The sequence below is a fragment of the Amphibalanus amphitrite genome, unplaced genomic scaffold (genome assembly GCF_019059575.1).
Source record: "Amphibalanus amphitrite isolate SeventyFive unplaced genomic scaffold, NRLGWU_Aamphi_draft 000021F_arrow, whole genome shotgun sequence".
Classification (NCBI taxonomy): Eukaryota; Metazoa; Arthropoda; class Thecostraca; order Balanomorpha; family Balanidae; genus Amphibalanus; species Amphibalanus amphitrite.
In genome coordinates this window covers 200,154-214,901 of record NW_024881517.1, presented here as the reverse complement: position 1 = coordinate 214,901, position 14,748 = coordinate 200,154, and the positions used below count along the sequence as shown (strand labels likewise).

At 51.7% G+C, this 14,748-nt stretch overlaps 1 protein-coding gene across 2 annotated transcripts; it reads left to right on the top strand.

Moving 5' to 3' along the window:
- The first annotated feature begins 187 nt into the window (after positions 1 to 187).
- LOC122390747 (BTB/POZ domain-containing protein 17-like) lies at positions 188 to 12,942 on the top strand. 2 transcript variants are annotated; one of them, XM_043383976.1, is made up of 8 exons: positions 188 to 235; positions 5,778 to 5,981; positions 6,205 to 6,345; positions 7,964 to 8,143; positions 8,820 to 8,939; positions 9,195 to 9,331; positions 10,080 to 10,282; positions 10,825 to 12,942. In XM_043383976.1, exons 2-8 carry the CDS (start codon positions 5,859 to 5,861, stop codon positions 11,415 to 11,417), a joined length of 1,497 nt encoding a protein of 498 aa, XP_043239911.1. In that variant the 5' UTR covers positions 188 to 235; positions 5,778 to 5,858; the 3' UTR covers positions 11,418 to 12,942. The 2 variants fall into 2 exon arrangements, with proteins under 2 accessions (XP_043239911.1, XP_043239919.1); XM_043383984.1 differs by having other exon boundaries at positions 235 to 276.
- Positions 12,943 to 14,748: the final 1,806 nt, after the last annotated feature.

Sequence of the window (14,748 nt, the reverse complement as noted above, 5' to 3'; positions counted from 1 at the left end):
AATATCAAACAATTTTGTTGCAGTTATGACGCGGATTCAATCTTGATAGTGTTCTATTGTATGTCTGCAAGTAGAAGATGCGGCAAAAAAGCTATCACGGCAAATCAGAATGCGCGAGTTCGCCTTGAGCCCGTCAAGGCATCGATCATAAACACGATTCTTTATGCAAAGCTACAAAACAAAAGAAGGGTGATGTTTGTTGGCATTGTTTCCACTATAACTCCCCATATTCTTGGTTTTTGACTTGTGTGAATGGGCCTTGAGTCGGTATTCTAGGTACCTAATACCTATCAATAGTCTTTTTTTAATGTGTTCAAACTTCAATTTGGCTAAAAGTACCTACGTTTTTCGACTAAGCACCGAGCACGCGTTTTAGCCAGCAAATCTGAATCTGGCAAAAACTGAACCTTTGAGGAAGGAACGTCACCTAATTTCATCATATGAATTATTCCTGATAAATTCCATACATGACCATACCTATTTTTCCAGACTGGAAAGAATCAACGAGCATGCCAGATGCATTGGCGCCTGGCAGCTCGTGTGCCAAAATTTGGAGCAAGTGATTTTGCTCTAAAATTTAAGCTAAATTTGTGGCAAAAGTTGGAGCTTATTTGTGTCAAATCTTAGCCTTATCATTTATCAACCATTTTAGTCCATGCACATATCTATCTACGGCATATGTAATAAACAGCAAAAAAGTAAGAGTAAAGTAAGATGTAAAAAGCCTTTTACAGCACCACTTCATTGTGATGCTACAGCTCTGCTAGCTGTCCCTGGGTATTCCATGCACACAAATTTTGACCCTTCTGTATCCAACCTGGGCTCAAGTGCCTGTCGTGGAGTAAGCATTTACATCAAAGACAATCTGAAAGCATCTGTGGTCAACTTTGGCATGACAACTCATATTGAGCAGCTCTGGTTGCAACTCCCTCTGATGGGAAACAACAAGCTTCTGATTGGATGCCTATACCGCAGTCCAACCCTGAGCACACAAGAGAGTTCCACTGAGCTATGTCAACTTTTGCGTACAGCCTGTACATCAGCCTGTTCCCATCTTCTCATATGCGGGGACTTCAACATGCCCCATATTGACTGGGAGAATGTCTTCTCTCCTGCTCCTCCCCTGGATGTTTCACACCAGTTTCTGGAAGTGATAAATGATTGCTTCCTCACTCAGCAAGTCACTCGACCCACTCGCTTCCGTTCAGGTGAGACGCCCCACATCCTGGACCTGATCCTCACCAATGAAGATGGGATGGTAAAGCACCTTTACCATGAATCAGGCCTTGGAAAGAGTGACCATGTCATCCTGCGGTTCGATCTGGCATGCTACACATACCAACATGAGTTCCCCTCTGCTCGTCCCAACTACTTCAAAGGAAACCCAGACAAGTACCTACATCAGGCTGGTCCAGGAGTTGGACTGGGAGTCAGCAAATGCACTCGGTATCGACCAAAAGTATGACTTCATTACCAGTAACCTCACCAGGATTGCTCTGGAGTGTTTCCCGAAAAGTAAGAGAAAAGGAAGCCGTAAGAACATCTACGTAAATGGGCAGGCTCTGCGCCTAAAAAAGAGGAAAGAGAAGCTATGGAAGATATACTCTCACTCCCAGGATGTGTTGGACTACTGCAGGTACACTCAGTGCAGAAATCAACTGCGTGCACTGACAAGAAGACTGAGACGTGACTTTGAGGAAAAGCTAGCAACGAACATCAAATCCAATCCAAAGGCTTTCTGGCGGTATTCCAACACAAGGCTCAGCGGACCAAGACCAAGATCGATGACCTTTCTGATGACTCAGGGCGGACTGTGAGCGATGACACGGGAAAAGCGCAACTCCTGAATGCTTTTTTCAGTACCTAGTATATTCACTGATGAAGATACGACCGAGATCCCGGAACCGACAACCAACTTCTCAGGCCCTCCAATCGAGTCAATCCGCATAACAGCTGAGGCAGTCCGAAACAAGCTTTCCTCTCTCAAAACGGACAGCACTCCTGGTCCCGATGGTTTGCATCCCAAGCTTCTGCAGTTGGCGTCTCAGCCCCTGGCTGGTCCATTGGCTTCCCTGTTTGAAGCTTCCCTCGACCAAGGAGTCCTTCCAGCCTCATGGAAGACAGCTCAGTCTTTCCCATACACAAGAAGGGTAACAAGCAGACCCCAGGGAATTACCGGCCCATCAGTCTCACATCAATCCCTTGTAAGGTCATGGAGTCCCTGATCCGCGATGAGCTCATGGACTTTCTGTCCCTCACAAACCAGTTTTCCAGACACCAACACGGATTCCGGCCCAGAAGATCATGCAGTTCACAACTTCTGAAGGTATTGGAGGACTGGTGTAAGATGATCGAGGAAGGTGACACAGTTGATGTGGTGTACCTGGACTTCCGCAAGGCATTCGACGCTGTTCCACACAACCGACTTCTGAGGAAGCTGCGCAGCTACGGTATCTCTGGCAAACTCCTCCGATGGATCGAAGCATTCCTGTCGGGAAGAAACCAGAAAGTCGTTGTCAATGGAAGCCACTCTGATCTGGTTCCTGTCAAGAGCGGAGTTCCTCAGGGTTCGGTTCTTGGTCCCCTCTTGTTCCTGCTGTACATCAATGACATCCCATCTGCCGTTAACTGTACATCCAAGATGTTCGCCGACGACACAAAGGTCTACAGTGGCGTATCCAGGCAGAATTGCAAAGATGGCCAGGATGTTGCAACTGAGGCCGTGGGGTTGGCTGTCGCTCGTCCCCGAGCTGTCAGTGACCACCCTACTCGACCAGTGCAACCTGTTGGCGGTGGGCAGAACCAGAGCGGCAGACATGCCCAACTCGTGGCAGCTGGGGTTGGACTTGGAGGGTTGGCTGTCGCTCAACCCAGAGCTGTCAGTGACCACCCTACTCGACCAACACAGCATGCCGATGGAGGACTGAACCAGAGTGACAGAGATGACCATCTCGAGGCAGCTGAGGTTGGAGGGTTGGCTGTCGCTCAACCCAGAGCTGTCAGTGACCACCCTACTCAACCAATGCAGCCTGTTGATGGAAGACAGACCGCTACTCGACCTCAAACCTCCCTACTGGCTGATGGAGCAGCGACTACAGCGGGAGCGCTAGCCCTCCAAGCTGATATTGATGCACTTGTGGCATGGTCTGACAAGTGGCAGCTCCCGTTCAATGAAGAGAAGTGTAAGGTTCTGCATCTGGGTACAAATAATCCCAAACTCCGATACACTATGCGAGGAGTGTGTCTGGAAGAGACTGAATCTGAACGGGACCTTGGCATTCTGGTAGACTCCTCCCTAAAATTCCGGAGGCAAGCATCCGCAGCCGTGGCAAAGGCCAACCAGATCTTAGCAGTGATCAGGCGGTCGTTCGAATTGATTGATGAGTGTACTCTTCCCCTGCTATACAAGACTCTAGTTCGCCCTCACCTGGAGTACGGCAATGTGGCTTGGGGCCCATTCAATCGAGCTGATCAACTTCTAGTCGAACGCGTCGAAAGAAGGGCAACCCGCCTGGTACTTGGTAGCCTCTCTCAGACACCGCCGGTACGAGGAACGACTGGAGGCACTGAAATTGCCATCGCTGTTTTATCGGCGACGCCGAGGAGACATGATCCAGGTGTACCAAATCTTTCATGGAGGGGTTGATCTGGCTCCAGAAGAGTTCTTTACTGCTGCTGTATCCGACCGCACCCGAGGCCATCCATGGAAAATCGCAAAACCCAGAGCTGAGTCAAGACCAAGGAGACAGGCTTTCAGTGCCCGGGTGGTCAATGACTGGAACGGCCTGCCCATGTCAGTTGTTGGCGCCGGCTCTGTCGAGCAGTTCAAATCCGAACTCGACGCCCACTGGGCAAACTTCAGGTACCTGGTACCTGACTGGAGATAGTCAAGTCTCAAAGGATTCGAGCTCGATGAGAACGGTTCCCTACAGGCCAAGTGGCCTTTAAAATTCCGATCAAATTAAGGTAAGGTAAGGTAAGGTGATTGCAGATGGGTTACAACTCACAGTACTGGTCTGGACTCTGGTTGTCCTATAGGCTATAAGGACAAGGATCAATTGTTTTTTTTTTAACTTCAGCCATCAGCATAAGAAAGACAAATTAATATCAAATTGAATAAGTAAGGTAGGCACCTAACTATTGCTAAATAGAAAAAAACTAAAATTCAGTAGGTACTAGGTATATGCACAGATCAAGGTGCACTTGCAAGTTGCAGTGTGCACTACACTGTGCTATTTTTCTGTTCTGTGCTTGCTGCCAAAATATAAGTTAAGCATTCCTCCCCATCATCCCTCTAACTCAAGGCTTAGTTCATACTTTATATAGCCTTGGTTCATACTGTGTGTTCTTGAATGCATGATGCATTTCTGGCTGGTCTTGACATGCTGATGCTAAATATGCATTGTTTGTTTACATATCATCATGATTATTGCCATCACTGTCCACTGTGACAAGTCATGTTACTGGCTACTGTGTTGCTGCCTTCTGTGGTAAACCAGCAGCATTTGGAGCAGCAGACTGCACTGCTCAGCCCAATAATGTCAGCTTAGCAGTTGCTAGTTGGTGTCACTGTTTGCTCTCTGCTCAGTGCTCTTCCCAGTGCCCTCACCATACCAGTATCTCCATAGTTGACTGATCAGTGATTGGTGAAGTAGTAAGTGTTTTGGCACAGAAAGAGGCGAGATATCTTAGCTGTTGGTACAAGTGGTTACTGAGCATCCACAGACATTTGTTGCCCATCCACAGACAATTGTTGCCTTCACTAGTTTTTCTAAAATTAAAGAACATAGTTGTTTTTATTTTGTCTACTTGCTGTATTGGGTGTTTTCCTGAGAAAAAAGTATGAAGACGTGGAGATATGATTACGGAGCGAGCGAAGCGAGCGGAGTCTTACGTAGAATAACGGAAATTTCTGAGTATGAGCGGCCGGCCGGCCGGCCGGCCGTGGTCACGATTCTGCGACGCTTATATCTCAGCAACCACTTGACCGATTTACATGCGGTAATTTTTGTAGGGTAGCTTCATTCCTTCTACCAAGTATTGGACTATTCCCGATGCATGTGGGTGACCCCTTATGCACGTGCCACGTGCAAAACGAAGAGGTGTCACTTTTGTAATAGTTGTAATATCTCGGTAACTACTGGGCCGATTGCGCTGAAAGTTGGCATGTAGGTAGGCACCCACTAGGCAATGCATATCCAGGTGCCAGAGTTGGGGTGCTGCTGCACGTGCGCACGTGCAGGGGTCGATTCCAGATCTCGAGAACGGCTGGACCGATTGCGCTCAAATTTGGTACACGGTTACAGAGCAGTTAGTAGGGTGCCGTGCACAAATCAGTTGGGACCCATTTTGCACGTGCGCACGTGCAGGGTGCCGCTTCCAGATCTCGAGAACGGCTGAGCCGATTGTGCTCAAATTTGGCACATCGCTAGAGACCGGTTAGTAGGGCGCCGTGCACAAGTCAGTTGGAGGTACCCCCTCGCAATTTCGCACGTGCAAGGCCCACCCTCTCGCTCGCTCCGTTAATCGCCCCAAAAGGCGTTATACTGGTGTAATGAGCTGAAGCAAAGGGGACAGCAAAGGATGGTTTTAACAGCCGATTGCAAGGGCTCTACTTCTGACTGCAGACTGCAGAGCAGAAGCCAGAAGCAGACAGCTGACTAATTGTAGTGCCATTTGCCCAAGGACTTGTGAAAGAATGGCATTTGCAATTTTGCTCGTATTTACAGCTGGAATGCTGTATATATCATGTAATGATGTAAGTCTGCTGTTTACAGGTATTTTGGTGACTTAGTGCCACCCTAATGTCTGCCAAAATGGCATTTTCTGTTTGAAGCTGCCCTGAGTGCAGTGGTACGATGTTCCAAAGGCTGTCTAACATGATGCGAGGATATCAACAGCAGCCAGACCTGCCTGGGACACCACCCTCACCAAGCCACTCGAGTGAACCCAAGGAAGAGGATGCTAGTGCCAGTTTCGAGGTAATGTTGCCTTTTGCCATCGATACCAATCTAGACTTAAATGAATGTGTGCAATCAAGGGATAATTTATCATTTCAGCAATTCCCTAAAGTAATCAGCACTTCCCATGCAAGTGTAATGAACGCTTGTATCAAGTTCTGCTAAGTGTGTTGCCCGAAGCATCACTAACGGGCCTGAGCACACGCCGGCTGTCCCGTAACCCCGCAGCGTGTCACTGCCACAGGTGAACAGCACGGAGAGCGTGTGTCAGCGGATGGTGGCTCTGCTGGAGCAGGGCACCATGAGCGACGTCACGCTGCTGGTCGGCGCCGCCCAGTACCGCGTGCACAAGGTGGTGCTGTGTGCCTCCTCCGACGTCTTCCAGGTGGGCCAGGCCGCCGCTCGGAACCGTCTCCGAACTGCATAGCGTCAGTTTTTTTTAGTCGTCCGCAAAATGATCAGTGCAGCCGACACGCCCTTAAGCCCCAATGAGCAATTATTTCCAGATGTCATGTACCAAATTTGTATCGTTCACAGTAGGTCTCGTCGTAAATGGCCGTCTTCGGTCCTCTGCGTATTTAATGCTTACCTACGCCATCAGTCACCGTCATAGTCAACTTGCTGGTTTGCAAACTACAGAGGCTGCTTCCCGTGACTGCTGTCTCTCCCGTTCCCCTTCTCGTCCCTCGCCCACCAGTGGTCTTGATTTCGACTTTGACCTGGATCTAAATAGGTCGTTGCAATAGTAATGTCTATTCTGTAACATTACAACATCACTACTATAGGTACTACTGTTGTGGGCGTTAGTGTCAAGCCAATGTCACGAAACCGAGGTCTTATGATTTATTAGATCGATATATTACATCGAGGATTTATGAGTTTTTTAGTGGCAAATGCTGTATCTTGGCATTTGGACAATCCACCCAAATTTAGCTACATTCCAATGACAGCGCTCTTAGTGTTTATGAAGCCTTAAAACGATCTTAGCCTTAAAACGATCTTCCTTGTGCAACATAATCCTAAGCATCCGGATGATTATCCAGTCCGGGTTTTTGAAGATGTGGCTATTTATCCGTACGTTCAATGGCTCACACTCAATGTAGGCGCTGGGGAATAGCTAATGCAATCTGACCATCCGGTGGCATCTCATTTCCAGGCGTACATCGGGGTTTCTGACTGGTTGCTTGCGGTTAGAACCATGCTTATCTATATTCACCGATCATTGTCCTTCAACGTTAGTCCCTTCCTGCATCAAAAGCGTCTCGTTGACGCGTAAAACGTGACTGTATTTTTACCATTTGTTTGTTTTCCTGGCATCTGTTTTATTTCGTCTCTGTGACGGTCACCGTGCCTAGCCCCGTGCTGGCGATTTTATGCATCCTCTGGCCTCTGCGGTACGATTTGAATCACGCGCGTGAACGCCGGGCTGCGCGTGCTCGCCTTGTCCCCAATCCGGTAGCGGGCTGCGCGGCGCGGCGGGCTTACATCGGACGTGTCGCAGAGCCGCCCGCCGCCCGCCAGTGCTGCTGGTGACGAAATGACACATCGGGGGCGACAGATTAGGGCGCCGGCAGCTCTGGCCAGGAATGGCCCACCCGGGCAGCGGGTCAGACACGACGGCCTAGGTCTTGGCTGGATGTTAAATACTGCCGTCACACTTCAATATTTGTGTGCTTCTCTAGTGGCAGTTATATTTGCCTGCGATGTGGATGTGCTAGAAGTTTTTTTTTTTTGTCATTCTCGACAAAGGCGAGTGTTGTTCCTCGCGAAACCCCGACAGCATTATAAATAATATCAAACCGCAATCAATCAGCAGCATGGATTTACGCTCGGGCAATGCGATTCGTTCATGCGTCAGAGGACATGCGTTTCCCGATACACGGCGCGGCTGACCACCGTCTCCCCTCCATCAGGTGATGCTGTCGAGCATCACCTGAGTCACCGAGCTTCAGTCGGAGGTGCGACTGACCCCCTCACTGCCCCCTCCCCCCCCCCCCCGTCAGGTAATGCTGTCAAGTCCCAACTTCAGCGACAGCCGTCAGTCGGAGGTGCGGCTGCAGGAGGAGCCGGCCGTGGCCGCCGTGTTCCCGGCCATGCTGCGCTTCCTCTACTCGGGCCGCATCACCATCACCCACTCCAGCGTGCTGCCTACCCTGGTGCTGGCGGACAAGTACAACATCAAGGTGGGTAACGGGGGCCGGCCGGCCGGCTACACCGGCCACCGATCGTCGCGCGGTTGGCCGTTTTATAATAAGTGTTTCCAGTTGACAATCTGTTGTGGTGTGCCATTTGCCGACAACTCTATCCTTAAATTTGCCGCTTTTCGGAAACCGTGCTGGCAATTTGCTGATGATACTGGGCAATATTCCGTTGTCGTCTATCCCATCCCCATCCTGCCAACATTCGATAGATTATACCGGTGTTGACTCGATATCACTCCTGACCGGTATTGTCTGCTCGGGAGTGGCCCGGTGACGCCGGCTATGATCGGCCAGTCGGCGTTATCCCCGCTCCGATCTGTAGATTTACGCTGTTCTGCTCTCGATATGAGTCAGGGTGACATCACCGACTGATCTGATATCAGCCGAGATGGTCGTAAATTATCCGACCGTTTGGGGAGGTGACAGACTGGGAGGGAGCCGATCTGTCCGGTGCAATTAGGTCCATGGGGCTCACTTTTCTGATATAATTGAATCTCGTAAGGACCCGTGGGATAGGCGAGATCGGGATGTTTTTTTATTTTAATACCAGGAGCTGATCTATAATCGGATCCATCTTCCCGCGCTATTAGCAGTATTGGAGTGCCGGATCCGGTTCCCTCTGATGACGCCGCCCCCCCCCCCCCCCCCCCGTCGCCAGGACCTGAGTAAGGCGTGCAGTGAGTTTATGTGTGAGCGGGTGGTGCTGGCCTCTCAGAGCGGCCTGCTCGTCTCCTGGCTCCAGTACGCCATCACCTGCAACCAGAAGCCGCTCACAGAGGTCAGTGGGGGTCAGGTTATCTGCGGGTCACCCAGGCCGGTGGGGAGTGCTGGCCCGCGGGTCACGGGACTGGAAAATAAAGAAAAAACTGTCAAGGTGTCGACACTTCACCGTCTCGTCAATTAAAAAGTCGAATGCACGCATTTGCGTAGTTTCTGGCAGTGCTATCGATTTATCGATATTGATATTTTATTACTCACGTTGCCACCACAGTTCGGCTCTGCCAGTTTGACACTGTTTTCTCTCTTCCATTAGGCATGTGTGAATTTTGTCAAGTGGAATTTCGAGACGGTCGCAATCAGTGAACAGTTTGCGGATTTCGACGTCGAAGTTCTGCTCTTCTTTCTACAGCAAGATGACCTGGTGGTCCAAGACGAAGTCACGCTGTACAGGTACGTTGCCTTTAGTTTTGTGGCAGCAGTATGCTGTGTTGCCGCTTTTACGGGGCATCTTTTGCATCATAAGATAGCTGGTTGCGCTTGCTTAACTCTTCAAAATAGCCTGGCATATTATCATGCCTCATTTTTGCGAGGTCACTTTAATCCCATGCATGTATGTACTCTGCATGTCGCGTATAACTGCTCGATGCCTTTCAGAGGAAGCACGGGTGCTATGCCGAATCTCAGGCCGCTTTGTCTTTATCCCGGTGGCTGCCGAGACCACCGGCGTGCTCGGAGCGAGAGCGATGACAATTCTGCAGCATGCAGGGCATTGGTGGGCGCATTTCCGCGGTTTCCAAGGGCCCGAGGGAGCTCTCCCGGCTCGGGCAATGACTATCAATCGGTATCATTAGCGGAAATGCGGCTGCCGTCATTGCCACTAATGACATTTTTGAAGTTCCGTAATCTCGAAAGAGACTGCGATGGTGCTGAAGTTCCAGGCAGCCAGACAATGCGGAGCCGCTCGATGATAGCGGAGAACTGTCTTTAATCGACTCATCCCCATCGATTTTGAAATTTTCTCCTCGGGGCGATGTGTCCGGCCACAGGCCGAAATGTCAAGAGATCTCGGTGTGGTTTCCGATACTGTGTGTTTATTAGAGCAATGAATGTATCAATTATGGAAAAAGTCAGGCGTTTCATATCGTAATATGTGAGCTACTCGCCCCACCACTGACTCCGCGCCCCTCCCTCCGCTCAGTCACGTGGTGCGGTGGCTGGAGGCGCAGGAGCGTTGCCAGCCGGCTGAGGTCATGTCCGCCCTGGTCGAGGAGGTGATGCTGCACGTGCGCTTCCCGATGATGACGCCGCGCCAGCTGGCCGAGCTGCTGCTGGTGCCCCTCACCAGCCGACACAAGGACTTCTTCGTCGAGCGGATGGCGATGGGCATGTCGTTCCACTCAGGTGCGCGCCGGGCTGGCTGGAGGATTGGGGGAGGGCTGAGCTAGTCTGGGTTGATGGTGAACTTTTGTAGTGATTTTGATGATTGATAGTGACGTTTAGGTGTGAGGGTGGCTGAGTCAAGCTGCGGCTTACAGGTGTTCTGTCTCATGGGGCGTTGGATCGGATTGTCCTGGCGATAATCTCTGTTATGAAATGAGGTGATTTATGTTGCAATTTTTACGGGGCTGCGACTTGGCATTGTGCAAGCTTGTTCACTGTTCAGGCAGCGACCTGACCTTGTGGCCTCGTGACCTTCACCCCTTCCCCTCCCACCTCTGCACTCTAGGTTGAAATCGTGTAGGTATACGACTATCTCCCGGGGCCGCATCCTTCATTTTGCTCCCGCCGTCCGGAGAGCGGACGTTGTATACCTTCTGACCCCGCCATATGCCGACCCTGTATGTACCGGCCATTGTCCTGTCGTGCTGACCGCTGACTGAGCCCTGCATTCCTGCTAAACTGTCCTGCCGTGCTGACCGCCGACTGACCCCCGTGTCCCCCAGGTCACTGGGAGCGGGTGCGGGAGCTGATCCGCACCGGCCGGCCCGGTCAGCAGCTGTTCACTCCCCGTGTCTACACGGACGAACAGTGGTCGGCGTCTCTGGTGATCGACAACTACAGCCGGCTGCCGCCCTACCTGACGCGCACGCTCGTCTTCCACTCTCCGGCGAGTCTGAGCGAGGCTGACCGGCGGCCGCCCGTCGAGTGGGTGGTGGACGTGTACCCGCGCGGCGTCTGGTTCAGGAAGTTCTACCTGATCGTCTGGCAGGGCATGACCGAGGTGCCCGAGCTGGTGCTGCGCACGGTGCGGCTCGCGTTCATGCCCCGCTCGCTGGTGGACGGGCCGCTGCGGTTCCGGCTGGCCGTGCTCATTGACGGCGTGACCAGCGGCGTGCACCACGTACGCACCGTGGCCACGCGCAGCTTCCTCTTCACCGAGGAGGAGCGGCTGGTGAACTTTGACGACCTGCTGTCGTTTGACGAGCTGAACGACTCGCGTGCACGCTCGCCCTACCTGCTCGGGAAGGACGGCGACGTGCTGAGACTGCGGGTCGTGGTGGTGCCGCTACACGACGTCTGTAAGACGGCCAGCTAGCGGAGCGGCGCCGCGGGACGGGCGGGGGGGGGGGAGGCACGGAGCGCGGCTCCGCCCCCATGTGATATCGCGGTGTGTTGATCTCGTAGGTCGGGGGCGGTGCCGTGCTCGGGGTAGTGGTGGCGTCTTGGTCGGGTGTTCGGTGCCTCTCAATGTTTGTCGGATTGTTCGGACGAGCCGCTGACTCTGTAAAGCTGCCGTCGCCGCCGGCGGAGTCTGCTACCACTGCCGGGAGGGGTTTGGTCGGCCAGTCTGCGGAAGTCTCCAGCGGCGTCACCCCACTGCCGGGCCGGATCGGGCCCTGTTTATTACCGTGCCATTTAGCCAGAGGCTGCCTGCAACTGCCGTTACAGCTGCGGCGAGCGAGATAGCTGCAATTGTTCAGTGAGGCGAGGCATTGGGGAGTTTGTCTCAGGGCGTCTAGTTTAGGAGTGTGCCAGTGTGCTGCCAGCGAAAAATGAAGGCGTAGGGTCGTTACAGTCAACGGTGGCTCTTCACGCCACTGTGTTCGTGTTTTATTCATCGTTCGGTGATTGTAGCTGATCACATCCACTCAAACTACTGCGTTTGAAAGCTACGGTCCTGAATGGTCTGAAAGTTAGAATCTTACTCTGATGCGTGATGGCAAACCTAGAGCAACTGTGTATGCCTAGCAGTGCTTTAACATCTTTTTTATAACCCCGTCAGCACAGAATCTGCCGTCTAACGACTGTCGTAAGACCATATATTCCGTACCGTCAGTAACCAAACTTCAACTCACGACAGGAATGTCACGTCTAGAACTGATCCATTTAATGTCATGCCGATAGTGACATAGCATGTTCTATCGTCTCATTTTGTGTGAGACCTCAGCCTCTGCGACCCGTCATTTTCGATGTGGTCGAGACTGGGACGATTTGACGATCGGCGTTTGACGGACAGCTAGACGGCGGACTTGTGACAAGTATTCTATGCCGACGACGTGCCAGCCGGTGGTGTGTTGTTTATGCTCAGTCTCGTAACACGTCCGGTGTTTAACAATCTTAATTGGTTAATAGATGGTCGTGTCTTATGCAGGGTCGTGGTAGCGCTCAGTACCGGTCTAATTACGGTAGTACGAATGTACGCGGCTTCGTCTAAGATACCGAAAGTATCTCCACAGACATTGTGGGATGTGGCATTATATTCTGGTCAAATGTCATAGACGTCAGACAACTGAAGCATGCTGAGATAAGTCATTCCGTATCTCTATTCGTACTTGGGAAGACACAACGTACAAGCAAGGCTAATGATGAGTGATAACACCGCGTGTCCCATACCTATCGCAGTGACTATAATGATAACAGAGTGATAGTGTTTTGTTTTGTGATCACTGACTTCCGACAGTAAGTTATCAATTTGGGACAATAATATCGCTCTGTATTCTGACGTTCTGTGCAGACGGCGGGACACAGAAGACTTTTGGTACCTCGATGGATTGGTCGATGCCTGCTCGAGCCAACCTGTGCTTGTCTCTGATAAAGTGAAATACAAATGCAAAAGAAGGCTTTGTGTGTTCTACCGTCGGAACTGGACCGACCGAATATATGCTCGTCCGCGAATGGAGCCTTGCGATGGTTGTTGCCGATACGCTGGTCTCTCGGTCCGAGGGTTAGCGCTCACCCCGGCCAAAGTGTTGCAGCAGTGCGCGAGGTCTGCCGCCGCGCCAGGCTCGGAGTCGTGCCCGCTGCACCCCCTATCCACCGCTGTCCGCCTGAGGCTACATCCCTCCGCCTCTTCAGGATTATCCCCACACTTGTACCGTGGTCTATAACCGCCCGAGGAAGGCGCTACACGGCAGTGTCACTGGTGGCGTAACGGAGAAACGGGGGCTCGGTACCCTCCCGGAGATCATGCATGTTCGCGGGAGATCACAGCCCGTTCAGTGGCACGCTGGATCGGCCTGTCACCCACCCACAGCCCGCCGGGGAGCCTGGTCTGTCACGCCAGTAGGACGCCATCGGGACAGGTGACGACGGATGGATTGCAACCCGCACCGGATCCGGGAACGTCGGACGGGTCACGGGCGAGGAGATGTCAAAACGTACCGCACCGTGAAAGGGTCCTCTTTTTAAAGTTTCTCGATCATTCATGACCGTTTCAACTTTCAAGACTGATGCATGATCTTTTTGCTGCTTCTAAGCCTAATGCTACATGTACATAAGTATCATTTAAGGAGGCATAGCATGTACATATGCACATCACACAAAATCTTATTCTGCATGCATATAAACATCCAACCATCGCGATCATAAAATTGCGCAATGTTTCAGATCACGGGATATTTGCGACTGTCCACGTGACCTCACAGCCGTGCCACGTCTGTTCTCACGTGACTTACTGTCGTGCTGATTCCGAGCCCGGGAGGACTGAGCGGTGGCGGCTCAGCGGCCGTGAGGCGCCATGAGCCCCCCCCCCCCCCGCGGTCACCGGTGAGGGGGGGCGCCGTTATAAATGGGGGCTGATCTGGCTCAGGGGGTAGTGTCGCTCGCGCCGCCGCCATGGGAGCTATGTTGTGGATGTGTGTGCCGCTGCTGGCGGTGGCTCAGTTCGCCTCCACACAGAGTTCCAGCTCAGGAGGTGAGTCAATCAGGATCCGAATAAGAACTAAAAACGAGCTGTTCTGAGGAGTTAATAGAGCACAAAATACAAAAAAGTCGCTCATTATCGGTAATGGGTAAAAGTGGCTGGACGCTTTTGATAGTAGGCCTACTTAAAATGTAGACGTTTTATACCTAGACAGGAAAATGCAAAAACATGCATATGGACACATTCAGGACGAAGTTAGCCCTCGCTGGACCTACCTATAGGTTTCCTACATGCCTACCAAAGATCCTCACTACCCTGAGACATGTTCCGCTTGACTTCAGAATTCACCAGTTGGCTTGAAATCTTAGAATCGGATACCAGTCGCTGCGTCTCGTAGCGGCGCAAACGTTCATTTTTCGCGAGGGGACGAAATGGCGAGGTCCCTCAGTCAGGGATCGAGGGGGTGGTACCACCACCCTTGAGGTTTTAAACGGAAGTGGGAGCCTAAGACTGTAGCGTAGAAGACTGCAACTAGCTCACAAGAAGGTATCGTAACACTGGAGACTGCAACTGGCTCATACGAAAGAAACAGTAACACTGGAAACTGCAACATATCGCAAGACGGTACCGTAGGAGATTCCAGCCAGCTCACAGGAAGATGGCGCAGGAGACTGTAACTATTTTACAAGACGGTATCGTGGGAGATCGCCACTAGTCGTAAGACGGTAAAGTAGGAGACTGTGACTAGTCAAAGGACGGTAACGCAGGAGACTGCAACTAGTCA